Source organism: Drosophila gunungcola, assembly GCF_025200985.1.
Source record: "Drosophila gunungcola strain Sukarami chromosome 2R unlocalized genomic scaffold, Dgunungcola_SK_2 000012F, whole genome shotgun sequence".
In the NCBI taxonomy this organism is placed as follows: Eukaryota; Metazoa; Arthropoda; class Insecta; order Diptera; family Drosophilidae; genus Drosophila; species Drosophila gunungcola.
In genome coordinates, this window is record NW_026453170.1 from 2,073,946 (window position 1) to 2,090,898 (window position 16,953).

A 16,953-nucleotide genomic window follows, 5' to 3' on the forward strand; every position below is an offset into this window, starting at 1 on the left:
AGCACTTGAGTCGAAGCGCAAAAACAACTAAATCGCCAGCTCTTAGGGGCTGGTAGCCGAGAAAATATTGTATGTATGTTAAAGAGAAATTCCATGAATAATTCAGAGTCGCAAACAAATTGAGGGAAAATCATTTATCCAAGGCCAACGAACGTTGAGAGCTGTGCAGCGATGGGAAAATGCAAATAAAAGTTAAGGAATTTCCCATCGAAATTTGAGTTACTTGTGGCAGATGCTTGGCTTTGTTTTGTTTGGCTTTCTGTCAGCATCAGAATGTGCTAATTATGAGTGTCTGATATCCATATGGCGTAGATGAATGATTCGCTTGTCTGGCGAAAGCATATAGAAAGCCAATAAAACCATTCATTCATTTCTCCTGGTTGCCCACCTGGGGACCCAAAAGTAACGCCTTGGCTACGACAAACGATTTAACTTCAGGCCTCTGATAAGTCGAGTTTCGGTTCGTTGCGTGCTCGGTAAACATGATAATCAGAACCACAACAAACCCACACAGTGGGGCACAGTGGGACAACGCTAACAGCGACAGCAACCGGCAAAGTCAGAATCAGCGGGACATCCAGACACCACCTTGTCGCCGATTTCTCATGAATGGAAAGGGGATTGCGCTAGCCGGCAGTGACGTCATTCCCCACTATATATAGGGCCAATGAGCCAAAGGGCAGAAAAAGACTTGAGGACAACAATGCAGAAAACAGTTTTTGTGGAAAAATAAACTTTTGATACACACGTGGAAAAATAAGGACAACATTTTAAATTTTATAGAACCGTATTTATTTAAGATTTTTGTTACATTAACTGAATATAAGTACAATACTAAATGAAAAAGGTGCCTTAAATTGTTGTGCCAGATATTTTGATCCTGCAAATAAAGAGTTATTTCAACTAAATCAATTAAAAATTAATTACATTGCTTTTGAAATAAAAAAATGATTTATTTTTTTTTACTGTCTTGTGTTCTGCCTATAACTTAACTCACTTGCACACATGCAACGTGTTCCATAGAGTAGTGATCAAAAAGCAAGGTCTCTACAAATCTAGTGTGTCTGTCTATGCGTCTTGTATTTAATTATTAATAGTTTTAATAGTATTTTAATTGTCAAATAATTTCGCATAATTTAAAAGCGTTGTTAAAGCTTATGATCACTGAAATAAATGCTTTACAATTTTTGAATTTTTTAATTTTTTCTTTCAATGACATTTTCGAATTTAATGCCGATAAGGCTTATAGCAAATTTCTCCCAGTGCAGGCTCACGAAAATAGAACCGCTGAAATGTCAGAAAAAGTCAACAGGTGAGCATGGAGAAAGGGAGGCACAATGAAAGTGCAAGAGAGACAGTCACATAAGTGCCATATGACACTTGCTGACCCATGTCTAAATAATTGATGGCTGACCTCGAGCTTGATTTATTGACTGAAGTTGTGTTACAAACCAAGTCCGTGCACCATGTCAAATCCATAATTGATGTCTGATGTTTCTTTATACTAACCGATTACGCAGGCCAATTACCGTTATTGAAACGTGCATGATATGCCGAAAAAAAACCAAAAACATTAATGACGCTGCGTTTATGAACCTCCAGCGGTGGAAAGGATATGCCTCCACGTACAATTTCATTATTTTGACCGTAAAAAGGGCGTTAAAACATTCGCTTTTTGTGCTTATCGAAAGCACGTGCTGCAGATGTGATCATTAGGCTAACGAAATGCTGCTTGCCATTGTTAATGATATTAAATGAGTGCCGGCCACATGGCGTATGTGCGATAATTTGAAGGAACCTTTCCTTCCGCTCAAGGTTTATGGCCTCAAACTTTTGGCGGCCCGAGACCAAAACTTAGCTAATTGCAGCGCGCAGCCAAGGCTCAAATAAATTTATTTTGTAACAAGCAGCAAGAACACTTGAAAGCCCAGAAGTATGCAACTCTTTTATGGCCACACACTGGCGTCCAAAACTATAATGCCCAGAGGAATTACGTTTGTGTGCGGCGCAAACAGCACCAAAAAGTTGATGAAACATATGTGTGGTGTGTGGAAAATTGATGGCCGGCCCATAGGCCACAAAGTGCTCCCCCGGGAATAGTGGTTGCCACAAGTATTCGGAATTACTTGGGTGCGGTCGGGGGGTGAAAATCCATCCAACCACACCTGAATGTGTTCGTTGGGTAGTCTGCACTTGGCATGCATTAAATTAATTGAAATTATATGCAAAGGCATTCGGTTGCACAAGAGTCAGACAAATTGCTATTGCAGCACTGGAGTCCTTGCCAGGTTCTAAGCCCGAGACCCCGTAGAATTGTAACCTCCGTCCTACCGTGCTCTCTCTGTTTTCGCTTCCATTTCATTCATTAAAATAAAACAAAATGTGTAAAGGGTCCGAGAAAATACCGAAAATGTAAAGCTTTTTTTGCTCGGGGTGCGTAAAGCTTTGTCGTTTATCCCACTGACAGGTTCACATCCACATTTGCATTTGGTGACGCCATCGTTGGATGCTTTTCCAATTTGTGCGGCACCGTCGAGAAATATAACCAGCTGCAGCATCGCGGGACATAAATAATGCAAGAAGGTGAGGCCGGCAGAAAGCCACCCACAAAACCGCTCAAGAGCACCCGCAACACCACCCACCACAACCCACCGCCACCCACCACCACCCACTCACATTCAACTCAATGCCACACACACACTCGAAATCGTGGCATAAACTGTAACTGTGTGTGCGCGCGCCTTCGTTAACAATAACAAATGCCAAACGAGAGCAAAAGTTACGGCTGCAAAAAGGGGGCGGTGGGTTCAGAGGGGGCGTGGAAGGCACCACTACGGCAGACAGCGAGCGCGAATCCGAAGCAGTCTTCTAGGGGCACTGCCAGCGTGCAGTTCGCCAAGCTCCGCGTTGAGAAATTCGTGAAAAACATCCGAGTCATAAATCATAACTATTATTTTATATATTTTTCTTATTCCCACGCGGTGTTAAAATACATATTTGATACACACTAAATATTGTATCTTTGGCCTGTAACTAAAGTTCAGGCAATCAAAAAGTGCTGACATCATTTATTTATTGCAATTCATCCAAACTCGCGAGTGTTGGCCATGTCATGCAACCGCTGCATCTCCACAACTCATCCAAGTGCTCTGAGAACTCAAAGAAGCCACAAGCCTTTGCGTTGTGCCACAGAATTAATAAAATATTCCCAGCCACAGGTAAAAGTGGTAACCAGGGGTATATAAAAAGATAAATATAAAGAGCACAGTCCTTTATTTATTAAGCATACATGTAGCTTAATGGAGTCCAAATGGCTTTTGCCATTCTGTGCATAACCAAAGATAAATTGTAGCAAAAAAGTCATCCACTTATCATAAATTTAACAAACTGAGTAGCTGAGAAAACAACCCCCCTCTTTAAAAGTTCAGACGATGCGCCGTGCACTTTATGGAAATGTTTTTGCAGTATATGTGCCAAGAAAGGTGACATTTATATGTCACACGTTGTCAAATTTGTTTTTATACGGTAGTAAATTAGGTAATAGAAAACAAAAATGCTTTAAATTTCTTCTGCTATTTGGCTTATATGAAATATTTGCTAAAATTGCTAATGATTGACATTCATGTAAACCTAAGTGTCATGGGTTTCCTGTTTGTAAATTTGTTTATTTTACAATAGCCCATATAATATATTGCCCAAATTACTAAACTATAAGTAGCTCAAGTTTTATAAGTGCTGGAATGATTTTTCTCTACTCTTGATGACCGCATCGCCAAATGGAAAGAATCATTCCCATTGCTTTTTGTAATTTTCATAATTAAGACAATCGCAAAAGAGCAGTGATGTCATGGGTGGCAATTGGATACGCTGCAAACGCTCATGTTTCAGTAAATACAGCGTAGGGTATATGCGACTGCCGCTTTTTATAGAACCTGGCTTATCAATTGGTCGCTGGATTTTTGTTAAATCGATTGTGGGAGTTGCGTGCCGGCTGAAATAACACTTACACAATGCCACTTTCCGCTTTCTGCTTCCAGCACGCATCCACTACGTTGACCAGGTGGAACAGGAGGAGCTGGATCTCCAGCAGCATCAGCAGCAGCAGCAGCCCGGTAGCAGCTCCACCGTCAGTGGCTCCACCTCGCCACTCCGGATCTCGCCCCACGGCTCGCCAAAGTTGCAGCAATCGCAGCGCCTGGGAAAGCACCTCAGCAAGTCCGCCTCGGAGTTGAATGGCCACGACTGCCATCACAGTGAGTCGCCGCACATATCGCCCAAGAGGGCCAAGAGCGCCGTTGCCCAGCAGCTGGCCGGCGGCGGGTCAGGGGGCGTGGCCAGCGGCGTGGGCGTGCTGCAGAAGACGCACGGATTCTTCAACAATCTACGACACCGCTGGAGTCGGGCGAAGAGCAAAGATCGCCTGGGTCGCAAGTCGCCCAGTGATTTCCTCGAGGAGAGCACGGACTATGCGGCCGACTACAGTTCGGAAAGCAGTTCCGTGACGCAAAGTCCGCGACATCGCAGCACCACCATCGGTGGCTCTCCGTTGGCCCGGGAATTCCGGGCAACGGCCAAGATGGCACAGGTCATCCAGCGATTCGGGGGCTCCATGGAGGGCCGGATAGACGAGCATCCGGAGAACGGTTCGGCCGGCTGCAACCAGCCGGAGTTGACCACCCAGCAGCAGCTGGAGGCCCTGCAGGTTGGTGCCTTCATATTTCGGCCTTTTTCGCTTCGCTTCTGTTATCAATTGGCATGTTTTCTTTTGCTCAACTGGCACTAACTGAAATTTCCTAAAAATTTCTGAAATTTCCGATTTTGCTTTTCCAACGACTTGCTGTGCTGCACAACTCTAACCGAAAAATGAATACGCAACTGATATCGATCAGGCCGACGAGCTGCGTCGCAAGCGCGAAGCCCAATTACGTCAATTCGTCTTCTTTCAGCTGCGCGTGCATCTCAAATCCGGCACTGACCTGGTGGCGATGGACAAGAATGGTGAGCTGGCACAATCCCAACCCCACTCCCCCGCCCCTCCAATTCCAAGTACAATTCCATTAGCATTACCCCAGCCCACACCTTTGTGCTTAATCAGGCACTGGCCACAATGCACAGCCACTGCAGCGAGAAATTTCTTTTGTCTTTCGCCCTGCCGCAGGACTGAGTGATCCTTATGTCAAGTTCAAGGTCGGCGGCCGCCTCCTCCACAAGTCGCGCACCATTCACCGGGACCTGAATCCCGTGTGGGACGAGGTCTTCATCGTGCCCATCGAGGACCCCTTCCAGCCGATTGTAGTCAAGGTGAGTGTGGGCAAAGTTTGGTCCGGCCTGACAGGTACTCCACAAAAGTTGTGCTCTGTTTTACACTCGGGGAACGTGTTGCTCAAATTAACTTTACATGTTTGTTGTTCATATCTTTATTCATTTTTCTGAAATAAATTAAAATTTTCATATTCATACCAAATTAAGAAAATCATAAACACTGTATGGCACCAAAAATGCGAGAAAAAAATATGTTTGGGTGCTTTTTCTTTTTTGGCCATTATTAATGCTTATAAAATAATGGTTATTTTTTAATAACCAAATGAATACATATAAATGACTAAAAAATAAAATGTATTTCTTGACCAAATCAAATAATATAAAAATGATATACAACAGTGATTGAATAACATTTTTTTGTAAAATGAATTTGCTGCTCGGTGTTATTTAAGTCTCAACTATTGTAAATAAAAATTGATAACAAAAAAAAATTAATTTTCACACCAACAGAAATTCCAAATTATGTAACATAAAATTTTTTTTCCATTTTACATTAAATTTACATTTAAAACACATAAGTTGTGCCAATTTGAGAAAAAGCCTAGATAGACTCAACTGGATGCATCAAGAATATTTGTTTTTTAAATGAAGACAAAGCCTTTAATATACGTCGAATGTTTTTTATGTTGTTTAATGTCTTTAATGTTTTTCGATTCAAATATTTAGGGTATAAGTTAAGTTCCTTAAGAACCCTAAGCTTCTAGTTTTGGGCAGAAATTTGAATTTTGTCCAGCTGTGTAAAGTTTAAGTTTCTGGGAAATGTTCCTTATAATAACAGTGCCCAAAATTATATGAAGAGTCCACAGCCCTGAGGGTTCTTCAAATTCACTAGTGCCTCCACAAATAGTTTTCGCCAGATAAGGTCAACGATAAGCGATAAGAAGTGGGCCGCGGGCCCTCAGCATGGTAGCGTGGCCGAGCGGTCTAAGGCGCTGGTTTAAGGCACCAGTCTCCTCGGAGGCGTGGGTTCGAATCCCACCGCTGCCATTAGGAAATATTTTTTCTTATTTATTTTACTCTTCAACTGGACCTTGCTTGTACTTTTTAAAGTACTTGAAACCTCAAACGATTGAATCCCAGCCGAATACCACAGAGCACCAATCTAAGCAGAAATCTAATCGAAATGAATTTCTGCTTCGCCCTTTTGATTCCACTCCACTGCCAGGTTTTCGACTACGACTGGGGACTGCAGGACGACTTCATGGGCTCGGCCAAGCTGGATTTAACCCAATTGGAATTGGGCAAGGCCGAGGACATCCACCTGCAGCTGTGCGACTCGGCCGGAAATGGAGGAAGCGGCTTGGGCGAGATACTCATCAATTTGACGCTGTGGCCGCGCAGCCAGGAGGACAAGGAAATGGTGAGTGGCATTCATAAATCCATTTACCTTATTGTTTGCGTTCTGCGGGCAAGGGGAAGGTCGGAAGCAGCTCGTTTGGGCCATCAATCAGCCCTTCACCCGGCGGTTTTCCACGCTGAGCTTAGCGATTGTCTCGCTGCCTTTTGTCTGGCCTTCTTAATTGCCATTCGACGAGCTCCAGCCCACCCCCAACTTTGACCCCACTTTTATTTATAAGCGTTTGGTTAGCCACTAACTTTATTTATGGCTCAGCTGAATTGGTTAGACGAGAGTTTGGGGTTTTTCCGGGTAGACACACACGAGGCTTTTACTTTGATCTCGTGCCCGCAACTAACCTGAACTAAAGCCAAACAATTGAGCTGTTTTTCAACAATGACTAACTCATCATGACTAGCTTTCATGTGGAAAGCCCAACGATCGCTGTGGCTCAACGAAAAAAAGCTTGAGCTGTCATTGGCATTGCATGTTATCTCTCAACGAAGGCGCTCAAAAAGCAAACAAATGAGAAACGGGGAAATACTGTATGGTAATGACAAAAGTCGACGACCAGATACCCTTTGTTTATATAGCCATATAACTGGGGAGTTTAAAATTGTACAGATTTTGGGACAAAAAGCTAATTATATTGTGACTGCAATACTTGACTTTGCAAATTAACAGGTTTGAAAAGCTAATTAGTCACTGTAACATACTTTTTTATATCTAATTGTTAGTTTTGAAGGGGGTTAATATATATTTTATTTAATAACTGATTTTAAATTAACTCAGTTGGTAACCAAAATGATCTTTTTAGGATAGTGAAAAAGGTAACAAGCCAAATTAACATTCAGATGTAAAGATGCGTCATCCAACTCTAAGCCCTCCTTCACTTACATGTGCATGTCGCCGAGTCCGGCATACCTTTTTGTTTTGTAATGAGAGTACTTTTTTCGGAATCGCAAGACCTCAATGTCCCAATGGCTTTAGTCACTGTTCGAGCGTCGAGAGCTAAGTGCGGCTTTTGGTTTCGATTCAGTGGGGCCTGTGTAATTTACTATCCGCTTTGGTGTGGGCTCTCGATCGCCGATCATGTTGGGCAACAATTGGCCTGGTTGCAAGAAAGCTCCTCGCATGGTGCTCAAGCATGTGAGGCGCCAGCACGAGGAGCTGCGGGAGCAACTGGAGCAGGGGTGCGACGAGCTGATGGAGGTGGCCGAGACTCATTTTCCGGAACTATTGCAGCACTTCCAGCGCAACTCGAAGCTGGCCGAGTCATCGAAGCGATTGAAGTCACAGATCTGGAGCTCGGTGGTCACCATTCTGCTGGTCAAAGCCAAGGATTTGCCGCTAGCTGAAGATGGCAGCAAGCTGAATGACACGCACTTTAAATTTAGGTGAGTTGGTGGCCAAAACAACAACAGATCAAATTGAATAGTTTGCAATCACTGTTATACTTTTCATTATAAAATTGATTTAGGCTTCAAGTGTGCTTACTAATAATAAAGAGTGCTTTATAATCCAACTCTGCTTTTAAATTCAGGCTGGGCAACGAGAAGTACAAGAGCAAGTCTTCCTGGACGGAACGCTGGTTGGAGCAATTCGATCTGCACCTGTTCGATGAAGATCAAAACCTAGAACTGGCTCTTTGGAACCGAAACACCCTCTACGGCAAGGCCATTATCGACCTGAGCGTTTTCCAGCGCGAGACCACGCATGGCATCTGGAAGCCACTTGAAGATTGCTCCGGTGAAGTCCACCTGATGCTCACCATCAGTGGAACCACAGCCTTGGAGACGATCAGCGATCTGAAGGCCTTCAAAGAGGACCCTCGCGAGGCCCAGTTGCTAAGAGATCGCTATCGGTTCCTAAGGTGCCTACAAAATCTGCGCGATGTGGGCCACCTGACGGTGAGGGTTTTTGGTGCCACTGGACTGGCTGCAGCGGACATAGGTGGCAAATCCGATCCCTTTTGTGTCCTAGAACTGGGAAACGCCCGTCTGCAAACTCAAACGGAGTATAAAACACTTACGCCCAATTGGAATAAGATATTTACTTTGTGAGCATGAGTTTTTGTATTTCAGGGGCCTCAAGTTCATGGTATTCCCATTACAGCAATGTCAAAGACATTACACAGTCGCTGGAGATCACCGTATTCGATGAGGATCGCGATCATCGCGTCGAGTTCCTGGGAAAACTAGTCATCCCCCTCCTGAGGATCAAGAGCGGAGTCAAGAGATGGTACACACTGAAGGACAAGAACCTCTGTGTGCGGGCCAAAGGAAACTCACCGCAAATTCAGCTGGAGCTGACGGTAGTTTGGAACGAGATCCGTGCCGTTTGTCGAGCCCTGCAGCCCAAGGAGGAGAAGCTCATCCAGCAGGAGGCTAAGTTCAAGCGACAGCTCTTTCTGCGCAATGTCAACAGACTCAAGGAGATTATCATGGACATCCTAGACGCAGCGCGCTATGTCCAGTGAGTTGAATGAGTTACTTAAAAATACTTACATAGTTAATTATTATTATTTGTTTTCAAAGGAGCTGCTTTGAGTGGGAATCTCCAGTGCGTTCCAGCATAGCTTTCGTCTTGTGGATTGTGGCCTGCGTTTATGGCGATCTGGAGACAGTACCCCTAGTTCTTCTGCTCATCATACTAAAGTAGCTATTACTTTGTGTTTTCTACAACATAATCTATATACTAATCTGCTCCAGAAACTGGCTCATTCGCTTTATAACGGGCACCACGGATGCCGCTGCACACTACGATTACGAGTACGATGAAGATGATGACGACGACAAGGAGAAGGAGGAGAAGAAGTCCATCAAGGAGCGGTTACAGGCCATCCAAGAGGTCTCCCAAACCGTGCAGAATACCATAGGTTATCTCGCCTCGTTGGGCGAAAGCACTATCAAGTGAGGGTCTTTCATTGCGGAATGTGTTACAGATTGACTGAATTTCTTGCATCCCATAGCACATTCAATTTTTCCGTCCCCGAACTGACCTGGCTGGCTGTGGTACTGCTGCTGGGTGCCATCCTGGTCCTGCACTTTGTCCCCCTCCGCTGGCTGCTCCTCTTCTGGGGCCTGATGAAGTTCTCCAGGCGTTTGCTGAGACCCAATACCATTCCCAACAACGAGCTATTGGACTTCCTTTCACGCGTGCCAGATAACGAGGAGATTGTGAGTGATCTTTAGACCTTAATGATTATAGAAATAACGAAAACGGAAGCTTACATCGGCAAGCCAAAGTTTCGATTCCCTTGTATTTATACCAAAAATTCATTGGTGATATTGCCTACATTTTTATCTATCGGCAAGATTTAATACAACAAGTACTACTTAAAGACTTAAAACATTATATTGAGCAAAAACAATGAGATATTTGGAAACAACAAAAATTTAAGAATTTTACACATTATTTATCTGATCTGCAATATTTTTTCATGATGTACACATTCAAATGATTGGATAGAATACAAATTTTTGAATGGTATTCAAGGAATATCTCTTAAATTGAAGTAGAAATTATACTAAACAACAATAGCTTGAAATACGCTATTCATTCTAAACTTGTTTAAAAATAATTTTAAAAGAGTTCCCAATATGGGGAATGGTTGTACAATATAAAAGGTCCTAACTTTTATCACCAAGCCAATATAAAAATCTTTAGACGGAAGCAACATTTCTTTTCTAATTAATCTAATTAATTTTAAAGAAACTTCGGCAAGCCGTAATTAATATACCCTTGCAGTTTCTTTAATTGTATTTTGAGTTGTTTCGACTGTATTTCTATTTTTATGCGTGTGTGTTTCATTAAAGTGAACCTATTCGTTGTCCGATTTTAATCAATTTAAAACCGTAGTTCTGAAATAATATTCCATTACCATATATAATTTATAATTTTATTATTTGTTCATTTACTTTTCCGATTGTTCTTATGTGAGCTATATGATATTTTAATTTAATTAGCTTTAAAACTGAGAGACTAGTTTGCCTATGGTCGAAAATTAATATACCATTTGCGTATAAAAAACGCATATTCCAAAATATATAGTTTTTAAGCCTGAAATTTATTACAATTTTCTAAAATAATAAACAAAAAATATATTTTTCAGAACCAATATCGAGAGCTGCCGCCATCGGCGCCCACCGACCAGACCCGCAACAATCCGAAGAAGAAGCTGAAGGGATCATAGTCCATAACCAGCGCTGATGCGGCAATGGCGTCCCTTTCGCCGCTGCAGTCCAGCGCATTGGGAGGAGGATTAGGGGTAGGCGGTGGCGGAGGCAGCGGATCCGGTGGCAGGCAGCACCAGCTGATGCAGCGCTTCCGGGCCAACACCAGCCAGCTGAAGCAGAAGTTTGGCCAGGCCAAGAGCCTCAGTCTGAGCCATAGCGAGTTCAATTAGACACCAAAGTTAGTTAGATAGTTAAGAATCGAGGCGTGAGGCGGCACCAAGTCAATCAACTCCACCCATAGACGGAACATCAATTCAACTTGACTCAATTATGCAGCACAAAGTTTGCTTCACTTATTTTCCTAGAATTATTTATACACAGAAAAGAATTTGAATATATATGTAAGTGTACACAAAACAGCAACTATTTACACCAACCGATTATGTACATACACGATAGTAGCGGAAGTAGGACTTTATTGAAACATTGCATGTACCTAAGGTAACCTCTCTCAAAGATCTATTCAAATATTTACTAAAACTTAAATTGCTAACCACCAGATTCCTTTTGCGCGAATCCAAATGCGATTAATTATTTATTGTGTATTTCAATTTGTGATATTTTCAAAGAATTTTGCAACTAGGCTTACTACTTATGTGACTTAACCCACGGAAACTCCGAGCCGCACCGAAGTTTCCCTCAACTCCATTTACAATTTACCACTCGATTGCACTCGACTCGTTTAAGGACGCTTCTTCATTATATACCTTTACATATATACTTAAATAAGCCTAATCCTAACCAAATTGATTGTAATTATTTCATTCGGAAAGATTGTTTAAAACGTTTTCTAAAACTTATATTTATTAACTATGTCTAGGATAATCAGCTCTAAAGGCCCCGGCCCAGCCATACAAATATATATATATAAATAAAATGCTACTTTAACCCACTCCGATTGATCGATTTGATACATTTTAGATAGTTAAACTATTTTATACCCCACAAAAGAGCAACAACAAAGTTTTTATATACATACCAAACTCAATTAATTAATTAGCACCTAAGTTAAGTTTGTTATTTTTCAATATATATATATATGATGGCAAAAATAAAAAAGTATTTTTGGATTTCGCTCAAAATATAAGAAGATTAATGCTTTTAAAACTGTTTTGGCCACTGATGGTGCAAAAACTGTATAGTGCTTGTCAAACACTCTTTTCAAATCTGTAAGCTTTTTGTTTATTTTTCGTTGAATGTTATCACATTTTTATCTCTGTTTGTTTTGCTCAGCTCTTTGTTTATTTGTCAATTAAGTTTTCAAGTACTAGAAATAGGTTTTCGATAAAAATTGGCCTGTGTGGGGGTGTCGAACTGGGCACTACAATTACCACCATCATTTCGATACTGTTTATCAGCAACAAAACACTTCTCTTATTCTAAACTATTATGCAATGAAAGCAAGTTTTTCCATACTATGCGATAAAGAAATATTTTTATTTAAGCATTTGGTGAGGCAAGAACATTTGCTTATAATGAAATTTCTCTGTTTCCATTAGTGCGTAGACATCTGAGAAATCTCTACGGCCAAGTCCTTGAGCAATTAGGGAGCTGTAGATATTATGGGTCAGCAAGCCCATGGGAATGGGGGAACTCGAAGAGTTGGCTAAATTTGCAACCAGCTCTAGATCCTTGTTGATTAATTCTATGGGAACCTTGTTGGCTTGAGTAGAGGCTGTAATTCCGGGTACTGGATTATAGAACTCCGAGGTCCAACAGCGTCCAGTAGAGGAGTTGAGGATTTCGGCGAAGATCTTGGGATCCAGACCTTGGCGAACGGCCAGATTCATGGTCTCTGATACTCCAATCATCGATATGGCCAGCATCATATTGTTGCACAACTTAGCAGCTTGTCCCATTCCATGGATTCCGCAATAGATGATGCGTTTTCCCATACACTGCAGGATATCTTTGACTGCCTTGAAATCTTTTTCAGCTCCACCCACCATGAACGTAAGAGTTGCTTGCTCAGCTCCTGGAACTCCACCGGAAACCGGAGCATCTAAAAATCTGCCTTCCGTTAAACTAATTCTGTTTTGTAGAGACTTTACTAGTTCTGGCGAAATCGTGGAGGAGTCAATGAAAATTGTGCCCTTGTTGATACCTTCTGATAGCATTTCCTCATAGGAAGCATTAACAATTGAATTATTTGGCAGCATTGTGATGACTATTTCGGAGTTCTTGGCGAGATCGGGGGTTCTTGAGTAAACTGTTGCTCCTAGAGCCTTAAGGTTACTGCAGGCCTTTTTGGATATATCATATACATTCAGCTTATGCCCAGACCTTATCAGATTGCTGGCCATATGCCCACCCATGTTGCCGAGTCCAATGAAGCCAATTTGACTGAAGTTCCTTTGCTGAATGGCTTTCTTCCAGGGAAGTAGCTTACGAGGCGATAAAAGTCGCAGAGACATCATATGATCCAGTCTCAATCTAGTACAAGTTCGAGAAAAGACTGTAAAAGACAATGTATTTTCATTATTGTTATAGGCACTAACGTTTTTGGTTTTACTTTTACCTGTTGGATTCAACTTAATTCCTTTTAATATTAATTTCAATAGATTGTTGTATGATATTTCATGAGGAACTGGTTGTGTGCTGCTTATAAATTGATCTAGTACTTACGATTTCAGCCTACCAAAGTGATAGAAATGAGCAGAACTTCTCTAATATTGGCAGCCACTGAATGACTTGTGAGAAATATATTTGATAAAGAAATGTGTTTAATTTGTCATCACCTTCTCTTAATTTACGAGCAGCTCTAATAGATTTGCATTCTTTGTTGTTTATGCTGAGCAAGAGCTTCTCAAACTGTGAGCTTTAGTGCTACGCACTGGAAATACCCAGCCAAATGTTCCCTCAGTGGCTCTCAAGCGGTGAGCTTTTGATAACCACGCCATAATTTCCATCCGATTTTTCATTGTTGTTTGTTTTGCTCGGTCCTCTGTTTACCTGGTGAGCTTAATGAATTAAAAACGATCGCCATGCGGAATCTGATGCCACGAGTGCAGGAGATAGGCCACAATCGTAATAACGGCAATAAACTAAGGCCCCACAGATGTTCGAAGACGCTTATCAGCTCTCGGATTTCCACTCGTCAGACGATTCCCAGACCGAAGCAGACCAGCCCACGATTACGCAACGGCATGGAACTTTTTCACTCAATACGATAACGAATACGTCTTTAATTTGCATAGAACATGGTGATTGCACGGTCGAAATTGCCAAACTTATGCTATATAAATGCAGGACTGGTGTGGATCGCAGCCGAACTTAGCCAGTAAGTAACCTAAATGCCGAACTTCTCCTTCTTCATCAGGTCGTACACGACGGAGAAGTCCTTGTTGCCCAGACCCTTCTCGCACAGCGACTGGTACACCTTGTGGGCCAGCGAGCCCAGCGGGATGGGCGAGTTGGAGGAGTTGGCCACGCCGGAGGCCAGGCCCAGGTCCTTGGTGATCAGGGCCGTGGAGAAGCCGCCGGCGTAGTCCCGGTTGGCGGGGGCGGTGGGGCAGACGCCGGGCACCGGATTGTAGATCTCCGAGGCCCAGCAGCGGCCGGTGGAGGAGTTGATGATCTCGGCAAAGACGTTGGCGTCCAGCCCCTGGCGCACGGCCAGATTCATGGCCTCCGACACCCCGATCATCGAGATGGCCAGCATCATGTTGTTGCACAGCTTGGCGGCCTGGCCCATGCCGTAGACGCCGCAGTGGGTGATCCGCTTGCCCATGCACTCCAGCACGGCCTTGACGGCCTGGTACTCCGCCTCGGTGCCGCCCACCATGAAGGTGAGGGTGGCCTGCTCGGCGCCGGGCACTCCGCCGGAAACGGGGGCATCGATGAAGCGGGCGCCCTTGCCGCTGATCTTCTTCTGCAGCGACTTTACCAGCTCCGGCGAGATCGTGGACGAGTCGATGAAGATGGTGTCCTTGTTGACGCCATCGGCGGTCATCTCGTCGTAGGAGGCGTCCACAATGGCGTTATTCGGCAGCATGGTGATCACGAAGTCCGAATTCTTGGCCAGCTCCGAGGTCTTCGCGTAGACGGTGGCTCCCTTGGCGGCCAGACCCTCGCAGGCGGGTTTGGAGATGTCGTACACATGCAGCTTGTGGCCGGCCTTGATCAGGTTGCTGGCCATGTTGGCGCCCATGTTGCCCAGGCCCACGAAGCCGATGTTCTTGCCGCCGCTGCCGCCCTGGGTGGACATGGCCCGGACGAGGGTCTGGCTCCAGGCGCTGAGCATAGCGGGGGACATCACGCGGAGCGACATGGCTGCTGGGGGGAATATCATTCGTTACGTAATCACGCTCAGGCTAGACCCTGTATCTCACCCACCTGTTGGTCTAGAAGTCTGGGGGAATAGGGCTGAAACTGCGAAAGTTCTACGCGATCTGTACCGCTGTCAGAAGCACACTGCTCCCCGTCGCTGGCGAGTCACGTAATTTCACTTTGTTCCAGCGGCTGCTCAAGAGTTGTCGAGTTCATTTAATTAGCGATTAAATGGTTTCAATATCTTAAATTCGAAGATCTTTGTGAAATACCTTTCTTTGAATTAGAGTAAATATATGTGGTTCGTCTTTTTATATTTTCATAACTTTTATAATAGGTTGATAAGGTTTGGTCTTTCTTGATAGGTTCTTTGCGTCCTTTTAAGTATTTCCTTTACATTTTTCATATACCTACAAAATTTGTAATGCACTATAATGATGTGAAATAAAATTATTTATGTTGGAGTAAGTCTTTTTTAATTTTCATAACTTTTGTATTTCCTTTATAATTTGTATATACTTTAAATAAAGTGGTCCTTAAAATTTTGATTTTTATGATTTATGTTGGTTTTCGTTTTCATATGTATATCTACAAAACTATTATTGTTATTGTAAATTTGTAATTTACTATCATGATGACATCGTTAAAAAAAAGGTTTGACTAGAAAATAAAATTGATACGGTCAAGTACATTTTAATTGCCCTGTTGTTTTATGGATTTCTTTAAAGAGGGATCTTTTGGCACCCCGACAACTCTACCCGATCAAAACAAGTTCTCTACAGCCTCGCTCCTTCTCTTTCACGCCACCATATGGCTAGCACATATGTACATATAGTATTCCAGTGACGCCGGCAAAAGCTTTTGTTCTCTGGCCATTCCAATGCTTTTATTTGAATTTATGTTCTAATTGGGAGACACGTGCCGTTGTTTCCTTTATCAGCTTGAGCAAAACTTTCAATTTCATTTACTTTCCCTGACCTTCAGCGTTTCGGAGGGCTTGTGTGTGAGTCTGGGGGTCTAGAAAATGTGGGTGTGTCGGCTTGTCGTCGAGTGCCGCGACCAGAGGCTCCCAAACTGTAAGCTTCCACGCTGATAGTTCGATTTCAATCAAAGTGCTTACTTATAGAAATAAGCTTTATAGAGCGGTCTGGAAATTTAATTAAATTCTGCCTTTTCCCCATTGAACTTTGTCGGTTCAATGCCTCTCGCCTTGAATGAGTGAATGAATGAATGACAACTTGGGAATCGCTTCAATTGCGCGAAATATCGTGCATAACTAAATTCGCACGCGCAATTTCAAAACTGATGTTTTATTTTACGCTCATTTCAAGAGGACGTTCAGCTTTGGTTAAACATTGTTTAAAATCAACAAATATTGAAAAAAAAACTTCAGTTTGATGGTCAGTTGAAATGTCATAACTTAATTTTTCTCTTTAAAACTTATTTTTTTAAAGATTTTAATACTTTGTAGTAATCTTAGTTAAATACGGAAATATAATTGCTTTGTGACACTCAATACTTTCGAGTGTAAACTTTTTAGGGTATTTGGAATTCTCATTTTGACTACCACCTTTTTTAATGTTTTTACTTTTTGCACCTTTTTGCCCTAGAGCGTTGCCAATACTTGATCCCACAATAAACAATTTGATGTTTCGCGATTTTGTTTTCTTGTGCTATTTTTATCACAGCTTTTCGAACCCCAATTGGCAGAGATAGCTTTTTCACCCAAATTGTACAATGGTCATAAGGTTCGATGCTGTTACTGTAGTCGTTTTAATGTTGTTGCTC

The 16,953-nt window shown here is 42.7% G+C and overlaps 3 protein-coding genes and 1 non-coding gene across 8 annotated transcripts; 2 read left to right on the forward strand and 2 right to left on the reverse strand.

Moving 5' to 3' along the window:
- The first annotated feature begins 2,880 nt into the window (after nucleotides 1-2,880).
- LOC128255719 (multiple C2 and transmembrane domain-containing protein) lies at nucleotides 2,881-11,788 on the forward strand. Of its 2 annotated transcripts, none has more exons than XM_052985418.1 (12): nucleotides 2,881-3,218; nucleotides 4,038-4,702; nucleotides 4,890-4,998; nucleotides 5,159-5,301; nucleotides 6,488-6,682; nucleotides 7,904-8,055; nucleotides 8,202-8,717; nucleotides 8,774-9,133; nucleotides 9,196-9,315; nucleotides 9,370-9,570; nucleotides 9,630-9,837; nucleotides 10,773-11,788. In XM_052985418.1, exons 1-12 carry the CDS (start codon nucleotides 3,113-3,115, stop codon nucleotides 10,851-10,853), a joined length of 2,856 nt encoding a protein of 951 aa, XP_052841378.1. In that variant the 5' UTR covers nucleotides 2,881-3,112; the 3' UTR covers nucleotides 10,854-11,788. The 2 variants fall into 2 exon arrangements, with proteins under 2 accessions (XP_052841378.1, XP_052841380.1); XM_052985420.1 differs by having other exon boundaries at nucleotides 4,947-4,998.
- On the forward strand, nucleotides 6,228-6,309 carry Trnal-aag (transfer RNA leucine (anticodon AAG)). The gene has a single exon. It is a non-coding gene; the product is annotated as a tRNA-Leu (tRNA).
- A 286-nt stretch (nucleotides 11,789-12,074) lies between the features above and the next one.
- LOC128255731 (probable 3-hydroxyisobutyrate dehydrogenase, mitochondrial) lies at nucleotides 12,075-13,911 on the reverse strand. Of its 3 annotated transcripts, XM_052985449.1 has the most exons (3): nucleotides 13,522-13,910; nucleotides 13,415-13,435; nucleotides 12,075-13,351 (listed from the first exon to the last, which is right to left on the reverse strand). In XM_052985449.1, the coding sequence occupies exon 3, from the start codon at nucleotides 13,311-13,313 to the stop codon at nucleotides 12,333-12,335; it is 981 nt and encodes a 326-aa protein (XP_052841409.1). In that variant the 5' UTR covers nucleotides 13,314-13,351; nucleotides 13,415-13,435; nucleotides 13,522-13,910; the 3' UTR covers nucleotides 12,075-12,332. The 3 variants fall into 3 exon arrangements, with proteins under 3 accessions (XP_052841409.1, XP_052841408.1, XP_052841410.1); XM_052985448.1 differs by lacking the exon at nucleotides 13,415-13,435 and having other exon boundaries at nucleotides 13,849-13,911; XM_052985450.1 differs by lacking the exon at nucleotides 13,415-13,435.
- Nucleotides 13,912-14,049: 138 nt separating this feature from the next.
- Nucleotides 14,050-15,385, reverse strand: LOC128255733 (probable 3-hydroxyisobutyrate dehydrogenase, mitochondrial). Of its 2 annotated transcripts, none has more exons than XM_052985453.1 (2): nucleotides 15,232-15,385; nucleotides 14,050-15,168 (listed from the first exon to the last, which is right to left on the reverse strand). In XM_052985453.1, the coding sequence occupies exon 2, from the start codon at nucleotides 15,164-15,166 to the stop codon at nucleotides 14,186-14,188; it is 981 nt and encodes a 326-aa protein (XP_052841413.1). In that variant the 5' UTR covers nucleotides 15,167-15,168; nucleotides 15,232-15,385; the 3' UTR covers nucleotides 14,050-14,185. The 2 variants fall into 2 exon arrangements, with proteins under 2 accessions (XP_052841413.1, XP_052841414.1); XM_052985454.1 differs by having other exon boundaries at nucleotides 14,050-15,171; nucleotides 15,232-15,358.
- Between the last annotated feature and the right edge of the window lie 1,568 nt (nucleotides 15,386-16,953).

Bases quoted from the DNA above. Each gene is read 5' to 3' on its own strand.
- LOC128255733 (XM_052985453.1), bottom strand. From the start codon at position 15,166: ATGTCGCTCCGCGTGATGTCCCCCGCTATGCTCAGCGCCTGGAGCCAG.
- LOC128255731 (XM_052985448.1), bottom strand. From the start codon at position 13,882: ATGGCGATCGTTTTTAATTCATTAAGCTCACCAG. The intron at 13,352-13,848 runs GTAAACAGAGGA...TGTCTTTTACAG, and splicing joins TAATTCATTAAGCTCACCAG to TCTTTTCTCGAACTTGTACT.
- LOC128255719 (XM_052985418.1), top strand. From the start codon at position 3,113: ATGCAACCGCTGCATCTCCACAACTCATCCAAGTGCTCTGAGAACTCA. The intron at 4,703-4,889 runs GTTGGTGCCTTC...GATATCGATCAG, and splicing joins AGCAGCTGGAGGCCCTGCAG to GCCGACGAGCTGCGTCGCAA. The intron at 8,718-8,773 runs GTGAGCATGAGT...TTCCCATTACAG, and splicing joins TGGAATAAGATATTTACTTT to CAATGTCAAAGACATTACAC.